At 50.0% G+C, this 23,088-nt stretch overlaps 1 protein-coding gene across 3 annotated transcripts in view; it reads left to right on the top strand.

The window, feature by feature from the left end:
• Positions 1–23,088, top strand: part of LOC118227551 (transcription factor 12-like) — a 101,005-nt gene that overhangs the window by 34,116 nt on the left and 43,801 nt on the right. For all 3 annotated transcript variants that reach the window (XM_035418130.1, XM_035418127.1, XM_035418128.1), the window contains one exon: positions 19,000–19,061. In XM_035418130.1, coding sequence (XP_035274021.1) covers positions 19,000–19,061 — 62 coding nt within the window. The remainder of the gene's footprint in view (positions 1–18,999; positions 19,062–23,088) is intronic.

The following is a 23,088-nucleotide window of genomic DNA, read 5'->3' as shown; positions in this document are numbered from 1 at the left end:
GGAACGCGTGCACGTTGTAATACAATTAAGCATTGTGGCTGTACACGCGCCATTTTCATAGGAAACCTCCAATGCCAATTGAGCCTCCGTGACCTAATTCAGTGCGATCTCCGCGCCGGTGTTTTAAGACTGAGCCGCTGTAATCTAAGTGGATTACCCCAAATCCAAATCCTGGTGGTCTACAGTTTCTTAAGAAAAGGAAAAAAAAACGGAGCGGGTGCATTGTTCGCCTGTGTTAATTGTACATGGGATCTGATTGCAAGAGAAAAAGATTAAATGTTCAGCACCAGCAGTGTGTTTTAAAAAAAACAGATTTTAAATGAAATTGATCGGTTGTTCAGCATTATTTGGTTCTGTGGTAAAGATGCATCATCGTTGCCTACCTGCAGGTACCCTTCCCACCCCCCTCGGGTGAATATGCTGAGGGGGGGGGCGGTCCAAGCGGATTTTAGAATGCTGCTTTCGTTCGTACCCGCGGTCCTGACCCTTAATGACCGAGAAACCTCATTTGTAGCGCTTTTGAAAAATAAAAAAAAACTCTAAATCAGCTTTAGTTTAGATAAGAAATCTTTCCTCTTAAGAAGTGCTTAGTGGATGCAGAGCCTGCTCGTCATTGTCCTGATTATGTTGTGTGCTTGTGTGTTTAAAAAAAAAAAAAAAAAATTTCATGGTTTTGATTGGACATTTTGAAGAATAGATGTTGGCCCAGCAACATCATCTAACACAATGATATACTGCATGTTGAAAACAGCTTGGGGTTATTTAAGGTCAGCTATTGTGTGTGATAATGAACTTCTTTCAGTTTGTTGAGTGCCAAGCAGATGGCTGGTAATGAACGCTTATTTGACAATATTCTAATTACCGGGACAACTGTAATGTTCTGTATGACTGGAGGAATTGTGGTTCATTTCTAAAGCCTAGACATGTGGCTTTGGACTTGAAAAGCAGCATATTTCTTCACAAGCAGGCAAATTAGTCAGTCGTAAAACTGACTGCTTTGACAAAACAGTAGGGTAATAAATTAGGGAATGAACCCCACCTTTTTTAAGGTCTGACATTTTTAAGAGTAATTAATGTGTGTGTGTGGATATGAAACGATAAAATGACTCAATGCTCCATCTAATTCTCGTGCTTCCAACCTTTCTCTCACGGGTAAAACCTGTCAATTCCTGTTTGAAGAGACAGGATTATCCTGCAGTGTTGCCCGGCCACTGACTGGCTAGCGCTGACACCAGCACCCCCTCCCCCCCCTCCCCGAGCCTGTCTGTCAAAGCCGGGGGCGGGGGGGAGGGGGTGGGGCCTGACCTGGCTCGTGTCAGCGCAGGCCAGGGGTCAGCCAGTCTGTGGGGCACGTGCGCCCAATCCTCTTACCTCGCCCCCCCCCCCCCCCCCCCCCGGGCGCTCCAGCCAGGGCTTTGTGGGACGGCACGTGTCGCCCGAGCCGCTGCTAAGCAGCCTGAGTCGCACCGGGGGTCACCTGCTCCCCTCCCCACACCCTCTCTCACCCCTCCGGTCCCAACAGCGCACCCCCCTACTGGACCTCCCTCCAGTGGATTCAACCCTGCTAAATTAGCAGTAGTGTATGTTTGAATGTAACATTCAACAGTTTATTTAACACTATGTTTCACTTAACTTTTACAGTACAATTTTAGTTTTGTTGTGATTTTTTTAGAATAAATTCGCTAAATTTTATGATAACCCTCTTGAAAAATGTTAAATGGGCACAGAAAAGCTCTGAATCACTTTTATAAACACTTGGTATGTCCAGCCAAGTACTTCCCAAAGTTTTGTTTTTTTTTGTCAAAGAATAGCACAGATCCCTTGAAGTGCTTTGCGTTAACTGGTCAAAGAAGGCTGAGTTCCACCCTGCCTCTCCTGCGAAAAAGGAAAAATGCTAATGTCACTTGCGGTGTTTACCGATCATACACATGATGATCACAAAGACAAATAGGTTTAGTGTAGCACAGCCAGGAGTCCACCAGTGGGATAAAAAATGACCCCGGAGCAAAGCAATGTGGCTTTAGGAAGCATCCTCATCGAATCCCAGATACGGAACTTCATATCTGTCTCACTCTACCGTTTGATAAACCTTCTATTTACCCTTAGAAAGCATCCTGCTTTTGTGTTGACATCCCTCAGTATCGTTTTTCAGTCGTTGGTAATTTCACGTATGCTTAGTCATTTCAGCTTGGTTCAAGACATTATTGAGGAAGTAAGATCATGTAGTGGCATGCGTACATTGAATGGTGCCCCTGTGCACTAGGTAGAGGCTCCCAAGTGTGTTTCATGGTGTATGCTGGATTGGCTTATAGTTGCTGTGAACAAATATTTCCTTTTGAAATATTTATCCGTGCATGTATTTTATCCCATTTTCCCCAGCCCCCATGCAACCAAACTTGTTGACCAGCAGCCCTTCCTGCCGACGAAAGGAGGCGATGGTAGACATGTCACTCCTGGGCCAGTTGTTGCCTTGTCAGTGTGGTCCTCCTGCCATAGCCGGCCATGGCACAACTGGGCCTTGACCACCCAGTGGCAGGGCTAACGCTGTTGCTTTCAGACCAAGCATCTTTAAGGTGCAAGCCACCTGGAGGACCGCTCTCGTTTTTCTGATCCACATCGTCCCCCTCTCTCATGTCTTAATGGTGCTGTCCCATTGGGTGTTGCTGACAGCCATCTGCATGGCCTCACCACTGTGAATTATCTGCCCCACCCCCCCACCCCCCCCATTTGCAATTTTAAGGTTCAGGTGCTGCATTGTTCATCTTGGAGAAAAGTAATCATGCAAAAGTTGTCAGTGTCCTTGCTCCCATTGTTTCTCTTTCTCTGTCAAGCTTCAATAACTGACTTCTTTTTGTAATTGTTCCTATCACAGGCGTAGACATATTACTCCCAACTGTCAGCTCTGACAGTTATAACTGAAAATCTCCCTTGTAATTTTATCACGGTGTATAACAGGCCCCGTTGGAGAGATGCGGGAAACAGCCAGAATCTTCTTTATCTGGCTCTGCAGCAGTTTGGCCCTGTGTGTTCAAGGCTGCAAAGACTTTCATGGAGGTCTGCTTCTCCGTCTGAGCAAGGAGAGGTGTGAGTGTGTGTGTGTGTGTGTGTCTGCATAATGTACATGTGTGTGTGTGTGTGTTTGTGTGCACGTGTGTGTGTTTGTGTGCACGTGTGTGTGTATGTGTTTGTGTGCATGTGGGTGTGTGTGTGTTTTCATGTGTGTGTGTTTGTGTGCACGTGTGTGTGTGTGTGTGCATCCTAGACACAGAGACACAGAGAGAGAGGGAGGGAGAGATGAGCTGTAAATGCATTAGTGTGAGGTGAATGCATGTGGGATGTCCTGCGCCACGTGCCCGGGTCAGTATTTATATCAGTGCTGAGTCGCCGCTCTGAGCGAAGCGCGTCCCTGTGGCCCGCCCGCACCCCGCCCGCACCCGCCTGCCCTGCGTTACTCTAATCTGCCTCCCCACATTACCGCCATCTTCATCACACGGTTATCCCTGCTTTTATTAGGACCGGTTCCGTGAGCACAGTTTACAGGGATTACCGCTGATGACCTGATGAGAGAATGACGATAACGGTCACCCCCCCCCCCCCCCCCCAGCCAGTTAGCTGCTGTAAGGGTGCTGGGTGTTCAGTGGCCAGCAGAAATGAGGACGCTTACCACAGGCCTCCTGGCCGTCTGCCTTAGGAAGCTAGCTAGTTAGCGCTTAGCCTACCTGGCTGCCTCAAGTGTCATGCACTCTGATGTACAGTACTATTTCTCTCCACATTTGAGGTATTACTGTCAGAAATTCCACGCTAAAGACAGCTACTGTTCATATGTCAGAGGTTGTGTCATGCTTTCATTTTGCAAGGAACCAGCAGAAGCGATACGGCTGAGATCGTCACTGCTCTTGCGACGGTGAGGTCCTGCTGCTCGGCGGGTTTTCCGCACACCAGCACCCCTTCCTGCCCCGGTGTTAATTATGGTCCCTGGATCACTTGAAAGGCTCTTAAATGCTCATGATATCTCTAGGCAGATTAAATTTATTGTGTTGGGACTAACACTACATGGGGGGGGGGGGCAGGTCTGCAGACAGATGGGCTCCCTCCCTGCTCTGTGCCCGTGTGACCGGGGTGGGGGGGGGGGGGGGTCCGTTCAGGTCAGTCCCCCGGCCTGCGCGTTACCCCTAGAAACCATTTCCGCGGCAGCTGAGGAAAGGAGCCCCCGGTATGGGATCCCACAGGATGTGGCGATGAATCCGCTGGGCACGCTCGGGACCGCAAACTCCGACAGCCCGACACACCGCACTAACGCGAACTACGCAAACTCCGACAGCCTGACGCACCGCCCTAACGCGACCCTTCAGTCCCCGCGCTGACATATCAGGCCGGCAGAAAGACAGGCATTCTGCTGCCTGCTGGCATACGCTGGTGCCGCTGCTCATAGGGTGGGGTTTTCTAACTGGAATTTGGGCATTCCGTATATGGCAACCAAACCGTAGAGGGAAAAACGCATGCAAGACGAGCAAAGTTAAGATTTTAAAGGAGAGAAATTAAGGAGATGTAAACCCAAACCAAAAATGGACAAAACTGCAAAAGATGCTCGAGGGTTTCACTTAACGATATAAAGCATTTAACGATATAAAGATGCGTAGGAAACTTCGAAGGAAAATTCCAGCCAACAACACGTTGACATTGTTAGAATTTGCATGCTGGTGATGTAAAACACAATTCTGCTCCTGTTCTCGTATTTAGTGTAGTATTTTAGTTTGCGGTTCAAGTGGAGTTCTGTAGTGATGTGGTCGTATCACATGCGGTGATACTGCCACAGCAGGCACATTTTAGTAGGTGAGTGTGAATTCAGCTTGCTGTGGCACTAGATCAGATATCCATCCGGAATGCGACAGCGTAGCTTTGCCGGGTATTGGGACATGGCCATGGTCTCCGACTTTCATTTTAGCTGACGTTGTCACGAAGGCGGCTGGCGAAAGTCATTCTGGGTAACGTTGGAAAATAACACACTGGAGCGGATAGCAAGCGAGAAACTGGAAATACCGATAAAGCAAAATATATTACGAATATATCATATTCATGCAACTATCATACAGTTAACCGCTGCGTGAATTTCACGTCGCTGCTACACGTGTGCTGACAGCGTGAGTGCTTTAGTTTTGGCCTGGGGTTTTTCTCTAAGTTCAGCGCCGCAGTTGGAATAAACCCCTCCTTTCCTTAACGTGACGAGGGTCCAGCTGCGCGTCCTCCGAAGCGCGGCATTCTCAGCTGGCCGGCCGTCTCCTCAGACCCCCGCCGTGCCTCCGGCTCCCCCGGCTCCCCCAGCTGCCCCGGCTCCCCCGGCTCCCCCAGCTCCCCCAGCTGCCCCGGCTCCCCCGGCTCCCCCAGCTCCCCCAGCTGCCCCGGCTCCCCCGGCTCCCCCAGCTCCCCCGGCCGCTGTGAGGGAGGGCCAGGGAGCCGCTAACACACGCCCAGCGGGCGGAACCCTCGGCGGGGCGGACAGTCATTCCTCACACCGCGGGGTCGCCGGGTCACCCTCCGCTCCGTGGAGATCCACTCATCATCTGACCCGCAGGGCCTGTCACTGCACTGAGGATCAGCGCCTGGCCCTGGTCACCGCTCAGAAACCCCGAGTCATCCATCATCAGAAAATTCATCTGCAGGAAAAATTCATCTGCAGGAAAAATGTGTATTTTTTTAAATAATGGAAACGAATGCGTTTGGTGCATATTTAAGGCATAAAATACCAAACAGTGCTGTGTAAATGCTTGTGTTGCGTGCTGAGCAGCGCTCTGTGCTCTGAAGGAGAGGGAGGATACGGAGCTCTGTGCTAAACGGTGAAATCTTCTCCTCCGTTTGTTGCCCACAGTGCAACTCGCTGCTGTTGGTAGCTCTCCGGTCTGTGCGCTCGAACAAATTCTCCCCGCGCAGAAGAATCGTTCTCGTCTGTTTTTCATCTCCTTTTGATGAAACCTAATGGGTTTCCGGGAAATTAAATTACGCAGTCGTTTAGCGGCGATGCTAAGTGCGCCGAGCGCTCGCTAGCCCAGGGTGCTCTCTGTGCGGGGAGCGCGACGGAGGCGCCAGGATGCGTTTCTCCTGCCTTTCGTGCGACGGAGGGAAAAAAAAATCAATCTCTTTCAGGCCCCCGAGTTGCACTTCTTCTCCCTCCTTTTTGGTTTTAATTGTTCCTTAAGGCTTATCGTGGCGTGCCAAATCCCACATCAAGTTAACGTCCCCGGCGCGTTTTTTACTGGAGCAGGTGTCCGCTCGCCGGCGTGTTTTTTCTTCCCCTCAGCACGCGCTCCCCGGAGAGCCCCCCCCCCCCTCCTCCCTCCTCCTCCCTCCCCCTCCCTCGTCTGAGGCAGCTGTGGCACTGATTGCGGCCAGGTGCAGCTCAGGTATGCACACCGTCAGTAAGGCAGCGCGGGTCACAGGTGTAGGGAAGGCTGCTCTTTCTCCCTCTCTCATTCTCTCTTTCGCACATTCTAGCCCTTTCATTCATTCATTCATTTGTTCATTCATTCAGCCTCCTCCCCTGCTCTTTATTCGCTGGCAGACTGTTCTCTTTCTGACTCTCTCTGTCTCATTCTCTGTCATTCATCCTTTGCCTGGATCTCCCTATCTGGCTGTCTCTCTCCCTCCCTCTCTCTCTCTCTCTCTCTCTCTCTCTCTCTCTCTCTCTCCCTCCCTCTCTCTCTCTCTCCCTGCCTCTCTCTCCCACACGGCTGCCGTCGCTCTCTCCCTCCGCAGCGATTGGTCAGGCCGCGGTCTCACGCCCTCGCAGACGGGGGAACGTTGCTCACGCGCCCGGGTCACCGGATGCTTCACACGCCGCCATCTCACCGGAAGCTCCTCCTAATCTCTGAGCACGCTCAGATGGCCTTTTGGAGGTCCGCAGTCTGTAATCGCCCCGATGTTCAGCGGATGCTCCCGCGATGGACTTTGCTCCCTCTGGCCTTAGAGATTGTATTCCACCCGCTGCATCCGTTGCATATCTTGGCCTGTGCAAATCAATATTCGTTTCCGTCCCTCTTTGGGTCTTCATTGGTGCCTTGCTGTAGGGTCCTTGTCCAAATATTTACTTTTCTTTTACCTTCGCATATTGAATAGTTTTCTCGTTTGGGCTGTGGGAGTTGTTCTGCGTGGCGCTGGGTATCCAGAGGCATTGTGGGTTGAAACGGAGGTCGGGGGGGCGATCGATCTCGCATGTCCAGGTGGCTGTCCGCCGCGGAGGAGCTGCTGCATCTCGCTGAGCTGGCGGTTCTGTCTGACAGCGGCTCCAAATCCCTCGGCCCCTCCGCCGCATTCTCAGGTGCTGGAGCTGTCCCTCTCCAGCAGGGTTACCGTCCCCTCAACGCCGTCTCCTGACGGGGGGGAAATTCCGCCCTGTTTTTCGCTGAATCCCAGGACGGGGATATATAGTCCTTCCCCCGATCCTCAGGCCCCCTCTCCTCCTCAGCTGTCCGTTTAGGGCCCAGGGGCCCCGCCCCGAGGCAGCCGTTTACCCAGCGTCCTCAGCGGCACTCTCTGCTTTGCTCTGGTTTCACTTCCCCTGGCGGGTCTCTGGACGGGCGGTTAGCCCAGACGGCTGCGGGTGGGCTGCTTCTCTTTCTGTTTGTCCTCCGAGCCTCGTCCACCGCGGCCGTGCCCTCTGTGGCTCCACTCGAGCTCAACTGACAACAAAGTTTGAAAAGTCACACGCGCACACACACACACGCACACGTACATGTGTGTGAGCACGCACATGCTAATGCCCCCTTAATACAAGGTCTCTTTCTGTTCAGAGGGTGACGTGTAGTGCACCCCACGCTTTGTTCCCTGCACTAAGGGACAGGTTGGTTTTGTATGTATGCTGTGTTTATGCGGTTTCGTTGCAGCAGTGAATGCTGGGAAAGCGTAAAGCCTTTTACCCGTGCGATGCAGAAGCTGCTGCTGAACGGGGGGTGCGGGTCTGAAACGGGGAGCGGCAGCTGCAGCTCCTCCCCCAGCTCAGTGCAGCACGACGAGCTGGGAACAGTCCCCTCCTCTTTGGCCCCACCCTTCCAGGCTCCTCCCACCCTGTATCCAGCACTCCTGGGGCCCCTCCCTCTCGCTGTGCCCCGACATTCATCCTCAAGGGTGCGCAGCTGCTCGGGATCAGCTGTACGCAGAGCGAGGAGCACAGTCAGGCTGGCCCTGTGCCAGGAAAGGCTGCCCATCCACAGAAGAAAGCAGTGATGGCGGAGCCAGGACGCGGGCTTACCACATGATGATGACCACTGTTATTAGTCATAACGGAATGTTTGGGCTTCCTCTGAATCAGGACAATTAAACACTGCAGCAGGATTCAGAAGGACAGTAAAGAGTGCAGTAAATTGAAGCGTGTGTCTGTAGACTGGAAACTGTCTGCTGTTTGCTTTAGAGGAAGGCGGCCGTTTCGTTAGAATTTCCCAGTAATGCGTCTGCCCCCTTCCCCCCACTTCTGTGCAGAGTCGGATCATTTGTGGAATGGAAGGCATGTCAGCACTGAAGGACGCTTAAAAAAAAGGCCTGTGATAAATGGAAGCAAAAACATTAAAAAATAAATGAATAAATCCACAATGTGAAAATGTAATTGGTCTGTTTGTAGAAGACTAGAGATGGGACATGACAATGGAATGAAAACATTTGGTAGGAAATAATTTTCAGGTTATGATCTCCCTCTTTCCCTCCCTCCCACCCTCACTTCATTTCCTTCCTCCTCTGTCTCTTCCTTGTCATTGTCTCTAAACAGAAGAGCATTGTTACGTAAGCGTATGATTATGTACCTTTATACGTTGTTAACCCCTGTGGTAGTTGGCTTTCATTTGTCTCCTGAGATGTGGGGCAGCATGCACCTTTTTGCTTCTCATTTTATTCCACTGCAAATCTGCTTCCACAAAGTATCATGAAACCTCATTTTATTACAGTGATAAAATATCCCCACTTGAGCTGCTCGTTTCTGAGGAGGCTAAATCCCACCATCTTAGCACAGTGCTTTCATTTGTGAAATTGCATGCAGATAGTAACCTCAGAACAGGTGTACAGGCTAACCCACATTTTCCAGTCTGTTTCATCACCATGGTGTGGGAGGAGCCCAGTCTTTAGGCAAGGGAGGCTGGGCGTGGCCAGGATGGGTGGGAGCCGGATTGGAAAGATCATCTGGCTGCCCTTGTTACACTTGATAGGCTGCAGCAAAGTGTGTTGCGTCCTCCCGGGACCCAGGGGGCGCTCTCAGTCTCACACTCCACTACACCAGGAAACAGGGTTTGAATGAATCTGAGACAGAGGAAGCGGGCCCAAAGCGAGCCCTCAGCCCCAATTCATAAAAAAAGGAACGAATCTTGACAGACGAGTCACTGTAATCACATTAGATTTGATTGTGCAGAATTTGTAACGGTTGCCCCAGGAAAACAGCATATAAATATTGTGTGTGTGTGTGTGTGTGTGTGTGTGTGTGTTTTAAGCAGCAGAAGGGATCCATGTGAGCATGTCTGTGTGTAGTGTACGACCTGCAGGGGTTAGCTGCAGTCGCACACAGCACGCACCCCCTGGGTATGCGCTAATTCCCCACTTTGTCCTGTTCAGTCACATTAGCCGTTTTATTCGGCGCGTACTCCTTTATTCACTGTTACCCCGCTAAGCCTTTGGCGGCTGTGCTTTGATTGGATACGGACGCCAGCGGGGGTGTTAGCGGCGGCGGTGTTAGCGACGTGCGCTCGCGCGCGCATCTGCCGCTCTTCCAGCCTTTCATCTGTCCGGCTCCTGGGCTCGTACCTGCGTACCCTCCCTCCGCCCTCCTCCGCCCGTCAGGCGCTCCGTCCTTCCGCTCCGCGCCTTATCTGAGTCGCGCGCCGCTCGTCTTGGCGGCCGCTCGGCCCCAGCCTGAGCGGAGAGGCGGGGCAAACGGAGCGCACGCGCGCGGACAGAAACAGGCCAGGCGTGGAGCTCTGAGTGACGCGCTGTGGAACAGGCCGGAGCAGGAAGCCGGGTTTGTCATGGAGACGTCCGGACCTGCGACTCGCTGCTCGCCCAGCAAACCCCCTCCGGAGCTGCCTCTGCTGCCGTGGGGTTAGGAAGGGGTGGAATTTAAATGCTAAACAGGTAGAGAGGGCATTCCCTTTTCAACACACACACACACACACACACACACACACACAACACACACACACACCACATACCCAGGCACAGACACACCATTTTTTGTCTTCACATTTCTCCCCTGTAAGTAAAACCTGGTCCAGTCAGAATTATTGCGATGTTTACTTTGCCTTTATATTTTTGGACTTGTGAGCTGTGCAGGAGGCACCCTCCTCCCCCCTCATGGCCTCCACCTCGCCCGCCCCCGGGTTCCTTGCGTCACTGGGGCTGGTGGCGATTTGCGCGTAACAGAATCCGCCGACGGAGCTTTCGCACGAAAATTCCTGAGCCCTTTCTCATGGCCCCGCGTCCTTGGCCCGCTCGCCCCCCCCCCCCTCACCCCCCCAGTCTCGGCCCTCTCCAGTTGGCTCCCGTCGGATGCCAGGCGGGCACGCAGACTTTGAAGTGGCACAAAGAGCAGCGCAGTCATTGATCTCCCTCTGAATGGGATATCCTCCCAGGGACATGAAAGAACCCCCCCCCTACCCCCCCATAGCCTGTTAAACACATTCCTGTTCTGTGTAGATCATATTTTTACCCCCCCGCGTGTGTTCCTGTCAGTACACGGATCTGGACTCGCTCAGACGTCACAGAGAGTCGCGGTCGCCCATCGACCCTCCTACCGCCGCGCGATTGGCATGCCCGCTTTCCGCAAAAGGTCGTCACGGCGACGGCCAGCGAGGGACACCGATGTGTAATTATGAAGTCATCAGCCGTGAACCAGTAGGCCTCCAGAGGACCGCCCTCCCCCCCCCTCCCCCCTCCTCCCCCACCCCACCGCAGCACTCCCGCGGGTCCTCGGGGTGCCATTGATTGGTGACCATGTGTTTGCGGCCGATAGGCTGTGAAATGGCGTGTTGCCGCGCGGCTGTGTCGCACCTGCGTCCCACCGAGGTGATTGATTGGTTTGGTCATGTGGAATGTTCCCATCTGGTCCGCAGTAATGTGTTCCCCCCCCCACCCCCCCACCACCCCACCCCCCATTTTTTTCCCCATCCGTGAATAGGAACTATTGGCTGGAGGATAGTTAATCTCCAAAACAGCAAAGGCCAAATGAAAACAGTTTCCCTTTATGGTTATTTATTTTTTTAAACAACGCTGAAAATTGAATTGATGAGGGCCGGACTCGACTCTCCTGCCAGGGAGGAATTATTCCAGACGCGCCGAGCAGATTCTTCCCTCTCCCCGGCCCTGGACCGAAGCGGGGCCGGGAGGTCTGGCTCTCTCTCTCTCTCTCTCTCTCCCTCTCTCTCTCTCTTGCTCTCTCTCTCTCTCTCTCTCTGTCTCTCTCGCTCTCTCGCTCTCTCTCTCTCTCTCTCTCTCTCTGTCTCTCTCTCTGTCTCTCTCTCCCTCTCTCTCTCTCTCTCTCTCTCTCTCTCTCTCTCTCTCCCTCTCTCTCTGTCTCTCTCGCTGGCGAAGGCAGCCACACTCCATTTTAAAAGCGTGCTTCAGCGCTGAGTGATGCGTGTCATAAGGAAGGTCATCTTTGATCCGCTACGAATATTTAGAACCCTCGTCCTCGCCGAGCGCCCCAAACGGGTCTCGCGTTTCACGAGCCACCTTCTGGGTCTGAAGGAGCGAGGGAGGGAGCCGCCCCGCCGTTAAAAGGGGTCTTTCATTTTTTCAGCGCGTGACTCACCTTTAGAAGGCTGCGCTGTTCCCTCTCAGATCCTTCCTTGTTTGATTCCTCTTAATCCCGGCCTCTCTCTTTTTAATTGATCTATTCATTCCGCCTAATGACTAATTATACATCAGAGCGCGTCAGCAGCGGCATTCATCATCGTAGAATGTAATAATCAATTACATTTCAACAAAGGGAAAAAATAAATATGCAAATAAGGACTCATTAACATTTGCATGAGCTGTTTGAGCAATCGCGGGGATGACAAGGGCTGTAATTAAGGGAAATTGATGCGGGGCCCGGGGTGCGAGAGGGAGCGGGCCCCGGGTTCGGTCGGCGGGCTTCGCCGGGAAGTGGACGTGGTGGGCGGGACGCGGGCGGCACCAACTTGAGAGGGGTGGGGCCGGGGGAGGGGAGCGGGTGGAGTTATGTCATCCCTGACTCCTCCCCCTCCTCCCTTCAAACCGGCTGTTATTTACCTGTCGGAGCACCGAACGGCCGAGCAACAGGGGGGGGGGCGCACGCGAGCGCACTGTCACGGCAACAAAGGCCCCGGCCCGCTCTGAGCGCGTGCGGTGCCGCTATCCTTATTGTAGCATAGCGTACAGCGGCCAGGAGGTCGCTGAGTGGCCAAAACTGAGTGATGCCACTGCGCTCTCGCTTGCATTCAGAACGAGGAGTCACCTCAGAAATCCAGTATCCGGAGCGAAACGCGAGACCTGTCCCCAGCTCGTTTGCCCGCTGTTATTCTGCTCTCCTTCGTCGCTCCCTCCCCCCATCTTCCTCCTCCTCCTCCTCCTCCTCCTCTTCCTGCCCCCTGTCCTGTTTTTGCCAAGGAGAGAGAGAAAGAAAGAAAATGCAGCAAACACAATAAAGCTGTTTATGCCTGTTTTTTTGGACAGCCGAAAGTGCTGATTATAACAAGTGGAAGGAATTTCCTTTGTTGCGCGCGTAGCCCTGCCATATGGTTCAGCACGCAACGTTAACCTGACAGGATAATGGATGGCGCTCGGCTTCCAGGACTGAGAGCGCGCGGGCGAGACCGCGCCGGGATTTCGTTCTTACCGGAGAGGGAAAAGACGTGCAGGAAGTGTCCGTTTGGGTTCAGCGTCGCTCTCTATTTACACAACCTTTTGGGTTTTTAATTTTCATTTAATTTTATTATTATATACGTTTTTTTGGCTTGTTTTTGTGTCATGGCCCGCCCAGTGAATGAGGTGACTGCAGGTGTGTTTTTAGAAGGGGGGGTGGGGGGGGTGGGGGTTCAGAAAGGAAAACCAGACATCTCTGGAATTCGTCTTCCCTTGCCACAGAGCACAGTTACTAATTGGCTGTTTTTGTAGTTTGAGTTTTCAATTGGTCCCCGGAGATGCTTAGATCACTTCCACTCGGACTGTCAAAACAAGGAGAAATGCAGTGCTTTAGTGCTGGACACACACCGCAGATCTGACAGAAAACATGCTTGCCATCAATTGCTGCTAGCCTTGGAATATTATATGAATCCAAAATGTTTGGTGAAAATAACATTTTCATTACTATCCCTCTAATCGTTGGTCATATAGCATATATTAGCTTCTGCTGAATGGCTATAACATAACCTCTCCAAATGATAGACATGGATATCTTGTCTCTCTTGTTGCAGACCTGTAAAACTGTTGAAAGTGCTGAAATGTTCGATATAGAGTCTATGTTTAGAAGTACATGCAGGCAATTTTGTTCAGCCTAACACTTGGCCATTTTCTTATTTCATTACTCTAAATTTACTTAGCATACTCCCTTACCTAGGATAACTGTCCTTGTATGTGTCAGCTATATTTAGATCGCTCACAGTGATAGCTGTAGGATTAAGCAGGATTATTGTTATTATTTTTGTTGCATGTGTCAGGGATTTTCCTCGGTGCTGATATCTGAACTATTATAGATGGACAAGCCTGTCTGCACCTGAATGGAGCTGGCACCGGTGTTTCAGGACAGGAAAATGATTAATTTATTCTGGGCCCCATCAGTCAGTGCGGTTTCCGGGCCTATCCAATAAGAAAAAAAAATAAAAATAAAGGGAAAAAAACCAAAACTGTCACAGACAAGGATCACAAAATGAAACCGCGGAAGAATATTGCTTTATGTATCTCTGCTGCACCTGCAGAGAACACAGAACGGTAATGATATTAGGGGTGCTAAGAAGGCAGCACTTTGATAAGGTAGGCCTGCATCAAGAGATAATAAACAAGGCATAGCTAATGCAATGGAAACTTTCATGCCTGGAATGGCTCATTTACAATTTGCCTCTTGTTTTTTTTTCTTCTTCTTCTTCTTTTTTTTCTTGTAATGTTTTCTTGCAACACGTTAGTTGGCTTTGATGGATATGCCCGCGTTACAGACTTGGATCATAAGAGGGAATTACGGTTTAATGGCTTGTGTCGTGTTCTGGGCTGTGTAAATGCGGGTTATTATAGGGGCCCTTTATATTCTGGAAATTGAGTTATGCCTGTGCAAGACGGAAAAATACGTATTGTGTATTTTAATGAAAGTATTTGTTGAGCAAGGTTGGCCCAGCTGTACAGAGAGCGTATTACCAACAAATATTTTCCCCTTGCTGTTCCAGTTTAACCATTTTGTAAGTACACGGCCTTGTGAAATGATCCTTATTGTCTATTGTCTGGCTAACATAGTCAATATATCTCCTTAATTTGTCGCTTCAATGCCACAAAAAGCCCTTTTCCGCAGGTTTTCAGTTAAGATGAACTATTTCAATATTGCACTGAAGCTTCCTATTGTCACCATTGCAGACGCTTAGTTGCTTTTGAAAATAGCAGAAAATAACAGTGTTTAACCAATAAGAATGTCTTTATGAACACTGTGAAAGTCCTGCCAAATCCAGGCAGCTGGGTATGTTTTCCACTACAGTCAGGAGTCTTTGATTGAAGATCTTCTTTGATTGGAGATCTTTGTTCCAGGGTCATGACCGGGGGGTATTGTAATGACTGCAATCCGTACTTAGCCAGCAAATATCATCCCCTCAGCTTTTTCCTGAACAAATATCTTACATAAAACTGCAATATTGTTTCTTTTAGCTAGATATGTTAAAGTACTAACATTCCAGTCAATTTTATATATAAAATAATTTATTATTAGTTTGTTGTGTTGCTACATAGTGGATATTTTCCAGAGGGAATAAAGAAAAAAAAGGCAACATTAGAAAACTGGAAAATAATTTTCTGGACCCGTGACTGAAAGTGTGTTTTACAATGACTGCCAGACGAAAAGAGAAGCTGCACGGGGATCACATGGGAAGAGACTTTAACCAGTAAGTGCTCTCACTGTTCCACCCTGGCTCCGCCCACTACGCAGCTCTGAAAAATGCATCCTGGAGTGGGCGTGTCCATCTCATTTGCATGAAGTCCAGAGGGCTGCACCAAGATGTTTTTTTTTTTTTAAACCTTTTTTCCAACAAAAAAGTGGTGTTATCTAGGGTGATTACCCTTTAATTTAGTACAGTTAGAGAACATGGCTGTTGCTAGTTTCTTCCAGAAAATGGAAAACTGTGGATGCGCTTTGTGACAGAACAATGATTACATTAGAGATTTAAAACGCATACGTGTGAGTGTAGTCCTCTGGTAACAAAGGACTTTTTCTTCACACCGAGGACTGTAATCCTCCAGCTCTCCGGCCCTTCTCTGAATGGTCACTGATTTTCAGGACCCAGTATACTTAACTCTGCTTCAGCGTTGTAGTAACATTATAGATATGCATCGTAATCATTCTTTCCCCATGTTCATGCATAGATGACATCCCATGAGCAGTGTATGGCTGTGTATTTGTAGAAATATGCAAATGTCGCACTGTAAAAACCGAATATAGCGAGTAATCCCTTTGTTGTGGTTTATTTTGCCTTCGTGCTAATGACGGTAATTGCGTTGGCTACCGTAATTAAGCGGAGTGGTTGTGCTGTGGCCCACGAACAGCTGGAATGCTTCAGCAGGTAAAGTAAGGAGCTGCAGAAATTCAAGCAAATCGCTGCTCACCCAACAGTAATAATTACTAAAGTTATTATCTTTTATTATTATTATTTTTTGCAAGCCACATTCATATCTGTCCAAAACAATGAATTAATGAAAATGAACTAAATGTACTGGTAGTCCTCTGGGCTTCGCCGCTAGGTAGTCAGGGATGAAATATGGGGTATCTGGGGTACCAGCTCCCCCCCCCCCCCTTGCACTGACCGCTAGACCTGGCAGAGTGCGAATCACCTGACTAGCGCAGGGCCCAGCGGTGGCGACGCAGACGTGCTCACCGGTAACGCGTCCCCGTGCGCAGATTCAGAGCGTGATTTCACCCCATTAATCACACTGTCTGGGGGCCCACGAAACGCGCGGTGTGTCACAGCGTCGGGAGGGAGGAAGCGGCTGCCGCTCGCTCGCTCGCTCGCTCGCTCGCTGGCGGCCGGCGCGGGAAAGGGCAGCGGGCCAGGCGGGGCCATCGATTACCCAGCAGCCCTGCCTGTCGCTGCGGCGGGAAGCTGCGCGATAACGGAGAGGTGAGGCGGGAACAGCGATGGCCATCGAGGCCCCCGCTAATCGCTGACCTCTACACGGGATTCTGAAGTTCATCTCCTGCGATGCTCGCTCTCTGTCTCTCTCTCTCTCTCGCTATCTCTGTCTCTCACTCTCTGTCTCTCTTTCTCTCTCTCTCTTTTTCTCTCTGTTTCTCACTCTCTCTCTCCCCCCCTCTGTCTTTCTCGCTCACTCTCTCTCGCTCTCTTTCTCTCTCTGTCTCTCCCCCCTCCTCTCTCGCTCTCTCTCACTCTCTCTCTCTCTTTCTGTGGATTTCCTCCTGCCCGCTCCCTCTTGGCTGAAGGAGTGATTTGGCTAGCAGAGGAGAGCGGGGGCGGTGGGGGATTGGTTGAGATGCGGGGGGGGGGGGGGGGGGGGGTGCGGGCGTCGGGGGCTCCACAGCTGCTCCCGCTGGCACGGACTCCTGAAACACGGGCGTCACAGCCAGCAGCGGGCTTGGCACACGCGCTCGCCAGCAACACTTAAACAAATCGCTATTGCAGTGGAAGGGCCGTCTTACATTGTTGATTTTTAACATTCCAAGACAAGAGCGGTCCTCGTGTGTGTGTGTGTGTGTGTGTGTTTGTGTGTGTGTGTGTGTGTGTGTGTGTGTGTGTGTGTGTGTGCGCGTGTGTGTGTGTGTGTGTGTAGGGGTGGGAGGGGTGGGGTGGGGGGGTTTAGACAGGTGCTTTCATTTAGTAGATCTGTTGTGAGTGATGGAAGAAACCTCCTTTCACTTTTATGTATCATGGTTTTACGTTTCTAATAATAATAATTCCTTACATGTATATAGCGCTTTTCTCGAAACTCAAAGTGTTTTTACAGTGATGAGGTGGAAACTCATTTCCCAATTCTGCACAATTATTCCTAGTTTTCTGTTTCAGCTTGCCAAACCCCTCTGTTCTCAGGATCTAAAAATCTTCTTTACCCTTTTTTTTCCTTTAATGTGTTCAGAGAAATGAATAATGAAATGAATTCTAGTACACCGTAAGTGTTATGAACAATAGTAAAAGAAAATTGTTTTTTAGAACCATTCGCTTGCTGAAATGTTTCTTCCTACAGCCGAATGTAAAGAGAGGAAACGTGTGGAGCCCTTTCTTCTCTCTGTGCATGCTCACGTTGTGAACGTGTAAACAGAGCGGTGACTAAGCGCAGCCGGCAGCCTGAGAGCGAGAGCGTCGCTGTGTGTTTACCAGGCCTGCCCGCTCGGCCCCGCACACGCGTGCTGGCTGGCCAGGCCGCTAAACGCCTGTTTACCGCGCCCCGCTCCCCAGAGACCGCTCCCCCCCCCCCCCCCCACCCCCGGTTTCAGTTGCGCCGCGGGTCGCCCGCGGGTCCGCCGGCTCGTTTTACCGCTCCACTTGGCCGGGCCGCGCTCCAGAGGTTCCGTGCCACTCCTGCGACGCTACCTTCAGCTGATAGGGACTGGCCTGGGGAGGGGTGTGGGCGGGGGCGGATATTACTATAGCTCTGTACCCCTGGCACGAACTAAGACAAGAGACCCCTCAATAAATTATTCAGCACTGAAGGGGAGTGTGCATCTGTGACTGCTGGTTAGGGTTGCTCTTGGTGACGCAGCCCTTTTCTGAGGTGGGGAAGGAATGAATGGAACCAATACAAATTCTATACAAAACTGCCTATGAAAGATTTAAAAAAAACTTTTATAGCCTTGTTAGACAGGTTGGCGGTGTTCACTGCTGGGAAATGTATAGCCACGAACACTAAATTAAATGTGTCTTTATTGCAGTGTTATCGTGTCAGGTTTGGTTGACACCACAAAAGAAACTTTTTTTCCGTTGAACCATTTTTACAGATTTTTTAGTGCACTCTACTTTTTTTTGGAGTTGCTACTTTTATATAGAACTGTACTTTGCAGTACAACTCGATTTTTCAAACTGATGGTGATAGATTTAGAAATTCAGTGAACTGTATATGTCTTCGCTAAGGTATGGGGCTTTATTTCCACAAACTTTCTGGTGTAAACTTTTTTTTCTCCCATTGCTTAAAGAATGTTAAGATTGGGCAGGGCGAAACGGAATAGTCTTGCCGTGCAAGTTTTTACTTACTAAAATATTTACCTTTCCCTAGGGTAAACAGGATTTAGTTTCAATGCGGCATTTGCTCTAACAGTGTTTGAAAATCTGACAAGAATAATGTATGATGTTGTTAAAGTTGTTTATCATCTTATGTGCGATTCACTTTTTTCCTGGAGGGGGGAAACTGCTGAGTTTAGATAACGTGAGGAGCATGACTCACCCGCGCGCACGCCGGGCCCTTTCATTCGCTCTGACGGCGGCGCGGACGCGCCTCTCTCCGCGGCGGCTGTGACACTGATGTAGCTCTTAGCCGGACCTGGCCGGGCGGTCAATGCTTCTGACGATAAGTGTGGCTGTAACGGCTCAGGACGGCGGCGGGCTGCGCGCAACAGAGCTTTGCTGAAGAGGTTCAAATCCCAGTTAGCGCCAGGTATCTGGAAGGCCAAAATGACGGGGGAGACTTTCGGACGACGGTCAAAAGTTCACTGAGCCACAGCCATTGTTTGGCGACGAAGCTACAAATTCACAGGTTAAATTGGTCAAGTTCAATGTAAAACGTGCTCAGATTGTGTCGGTCGTTGTTAGGTCTCTAAGGATGAGTTTTGTCTGTTCTCCAAACCGCAGTCTAAGGCCGGTCCCGTTTGTGTGCCCGCAGGTAAAACGGAGAGGCCCACGTTCTCGGCCTACGGCAGGGAGCCCGGAGTCTCGGGGTGCCAGGTAAGAGATGCACCTTTTTCCACCCTTTCCCAGCAGCCCTTGGGGCCAGTGCCTGTTTAAGGTACTGACAGAGCAGCAGGGCCTGCCGTCTGCATCAGCAGAGACCGGGAGTATTTTCAGCATCCTCCACCAGGGCACCAGAGGCCACTGAAACTGCATTTCAGCCTCTCGTAACTGGGATGAAATATTGAACACAATTATTATACATTCACAGTAATTGCAGAATTGAACTTGTGCTCCTCTTTTTTTTTATTATGTTGTGATTGGCTGGTCAATTTACAGCCATTGCATTATTCACGGTGTTTGGCTTTGCTGCTGTTTACACTGTTGACTACGCAGCGAGGTGGGTTCTGAGCGATGGCTGCAGCTGTGCGTGTAAAACGGCCATCTCGGCAGTGTAATCAAGCTGGAAAAGCGCGCTTTTTCCGGGAAACCTCTGCGGTGTTTGTAAACGTTCTGAGAAAGCATTAAGGAGGAGGGCAGGGCGGGGCTTAGCGAGCGATTCCGGCGAGGGCTACCGAGGGGCTGAGAAGGCCCCGCCCCACGCCGAACCGTGATTTGCAGCACCTCCTGTCCTACGAGACACGGAGGTCAGCGTGCAGGGCCCTCGCGCTCCGCTGTGCAGCCACACAGATGTCACACACAACCCCGCGATTGTGCGCGCCTCACCCCGCCTCCCGCTCTCCCTCCAGCATCACGCGACCGGTGGAGATCTTTCACCTTTTTCCCCTGCTCGCCTCTCCATCTTTCTCACTTCCTTTCTCGCTGTTTTTCCGCCTCCCCTGTTTTTCTATTTATCCTTTTCCCCGTCTCTCCGTCTCCCCCCTCCTTTGCTCTCTCCGTCCCTCTTTTCCCTCTCTCCCCCTCGTGCACTTGACCTCTGATCCCTGGAGGGGACTGTCCCGGCGCGGAGCGCGTCTCCACACGCAGGGCTGGGCTCGGGGCTTCCCCCGGATTCCGCGCTCCTCTCGTTAGCGGCCCCGGCTGCGTCTGCGTGTGCTCCCGAGCGCCCGTTAGCGCAGGTTAGCGTGCCGTTGCGTGGGCTTAGCGCTGGGGTCGAAGGGATCATGCTACTTAAGGGTTAAGTAAAAGGTCAGCTCAACCCCCTGCACTCTTAACCTATTTACTAACATTCTCCTTTAGTACACCAAATAGTACTACATCTTTGAAAACAGCTACAGCAAGGACCACAATGGAAATAAGTCTTGTAACTTTCTTGTGCTATCCTTGATGCTCTTTTAATTGCGCATGTGCATTGGTGTTTGCAACCATGTAATTGTCCTTTTAAAGTGAATCTTCAAATAAATAAACTAAACTAAACTAAACTAAAAAAACAGTCCGAAACCTCTTGCTCTACTTTTTATGAACACGGCAGCATAAAATAAAACACTTTGTTAGGTGTCAGCAAAGTTTAAGGACGCAAGCGGTCGCGCCAAAAATGTCCAACGTCAAATACACAATGCGCCCAACTTTGAGTGGCCTCTCATAATGTGTTCTCTTTAATAAAAATGGCTGGTTTGGGGGCGTGCTGTGGCGTAGCCTGTAGAGCACTGTCCTCATGCTGGTTGTGCGCTGTGACGTTGGCGGTTTGAATCCGGTCGTGCGACCTTTGTCGCGTGTCTCTACTCTGTCCTGTCCAATAAAGCTGAAAAAGAAATATGAAGAAATGGGTAATATATATATTTTTAAAAGGGCTACTTTGTACCACAATGACATCTAATAGGAAAATCTTCACAATTTTCCAGTGTATGCAGTTTATTTCATTTCTGGACATAAAAATAGCAAGACGCATAAGCTATTAATGAATGTCATTGAATGTGAAGTGCATTGTTCTTGTGGATGGCTATTAGCAACAGGTGGAGAAGAGGCTACAGGCTCAAACTTGTGTTGTGCTGGTTGGGTGGGTTTGATCTGAAAGTAATAAATAATGTATTGTAGGAAGGGTGGCAGGTTGGTATTTTGGTGCATTTGTAGTACATATGATCCTGACTAATAAAGTCAATTCCAAGCTTTTCCTCCAAGTTACTCTTGCATCACATTGAAATAAACATGCAGGGAACACAAGAAGAATTAGAGCCCTTGGGACAATCTGGAGAACTTGCTGTAGTGGATATCCAGCCGGGTTTGGGTCCGTTCTTAGCCAAACATGCTAAGTATGTATGGCATTTTCATTTTGTTAAATACGTTTCCCAGATGGTGTTCTTTGATTAAAGAGAGTCCATAGGGCAGCCGGCTGTCATCTATACCTGTTTATGAACTCCCTCGTAGCTGGGGGGTTCGAATCTCAGCCATGACATTTTCTATGCTTTTCCTCTGTCTAAATAACGGGAAATAAATGCATTCAAAAGTCAATAAAGAAAAAACATTTACAATGGTCTGTTTTCATAATACTGTTTGATACATGGCTTGAAGATTTTAAATGGCTTGTAAAAGAATTTTCAAAGTATTGTGAAAGTATTTTAACAGCGTTGTTTGGAGTTATTGGTGCCCGATATGTTTGGAAGCTGTGGGAGATAAAAACTTAGTAAAACCTGGAACCCTCCCAAATCTGGGACATGGACCGGAGTAGAGAGAGCTGTTCTGGGTTTTACTCAGCGCAGTTATCCAGCTGACTCAGTAGGGGCTTGTATCTGGATGGAAGGAGGGTCTGCTGGTTTTTTGTTGTTAATTGGCACTTAATTTATCAGTTAAGGCAGTTTATACAGGCTTAACTCGTGTAACCCTGTTTCCCTTGAGTCTCAGCTGGCTGCTAATTTTAAGTGTGAAAACACAAAGCAGCAGAGCCCGCGGCCTTTGAGGATCAGAGTTGAGAACCCCAGCGTTGCAGGCACTTAGCGTTTAGCCAACAGTCTTATCCAGAGCGACTTACACAGCTTGCATTCTTTACACGCAATCCATGTATGCTGCTGGGTATTTACTGAAGCAACTCAGGTTAAGTACCGCGCTCAGGGGTACTACCGCAGTGCCCCACCTGGGGATCGAACCTGCTACCTCTGTGTTACGAGGCCAGTTCCCTAACCAGTATGCTACACTGTGGGCCCTATTTACTGCCTCATGCAAAATGGGAAGTTGCTATTTACAGTCTCATCTCAATACTGAAATATTAGGACTATTTGTCATCTTGGGTGGCGGTTGAGGGGGCAGAGAGGATGTGAGATCCTCCTCCTCAGTAGTAGAAAAGCCGTCATTCTTGCAGGCGAGTCGTGCCAACCCTGTGAGTCACTCCAGCACAGATTACCCTTAGGCTCTGTCAATGGCAGCTTCACTTCCTGGTCAGAAAGCCTTGCTGGCTCAGGTATGACGTAGGGGTGTTTGTTTACTTAAACAACGAATCGAGGCACAACAAACTGAATATTTATTAACGACCAGGCACCTCATCTCAATATGGAAACAGGAAGTGTTTGAAATTTACATCCAACATTCTAAAGCTTATTATTTGTTGCTTTTGCCGTGATGATGGCAAAAATGTACGCACTTCTTTTTTTAGCAAGCTTTGCGAAGCCACACCATAACCATGGTAACCATTTAAAAGTGAATGAATCCTGGTGATGTGCATGGTTGGATCCCACTGTCTGGGCTGAAATCCTGAGCTCACCACTGCTTGTAGGCTGGTAGCCCTGCAGGGTTAGGGTTTGCCCAGGGTTAGGGAGGGCTCAGTTGGCTGGCATCCTCGTCTCATCTTTATATAGCGACTTCCGATGGTTGATCAGGCATCCGTGGTCTGCTTGCTAAAACAGCACACAAAGTGTCTTCCTCAGACTGTGGTCTGTGCAAGCTTGGCCTGTGGACTCAGGTGTGAAAAGAAGCAGCTGGTGACATCACACAGTTCGGAGGAGATCGTTTGCTTGTCTGCTTGCAAATGGTGGGAAAGAAAAAAGAAAAAGTGAAAACCGTAGAGGAAATTCGGTTTTGATTGCGAGAACACGGCGTGTTTCAAAGTCGCTTTTGTAACATCGCTCTCCTTCATTCATAAAAGCGTTGGGTGCGAGTCTGAGCCAGCGCAGACATTTTGTGTGGGATCGGGGGA

Source organism: Anguilla anguilla, chromosome 5 (genome assembly GCF_013347855.1).
Source record: "Anguilla anguilla isolate fAngAng1 chromosome 5, fAngAng1.pri, whole genome shotgun sequence".
Taxonomy (NCBI): Eukaryota; Metazoa; Chordata; class Actinopteri; order Anguilliformes; family Anguillidae; genus Anguilla; species Anguilla anguilla.
This window is presented reverse-complemented; position numbering and strand designations above follow the sequence as displayed.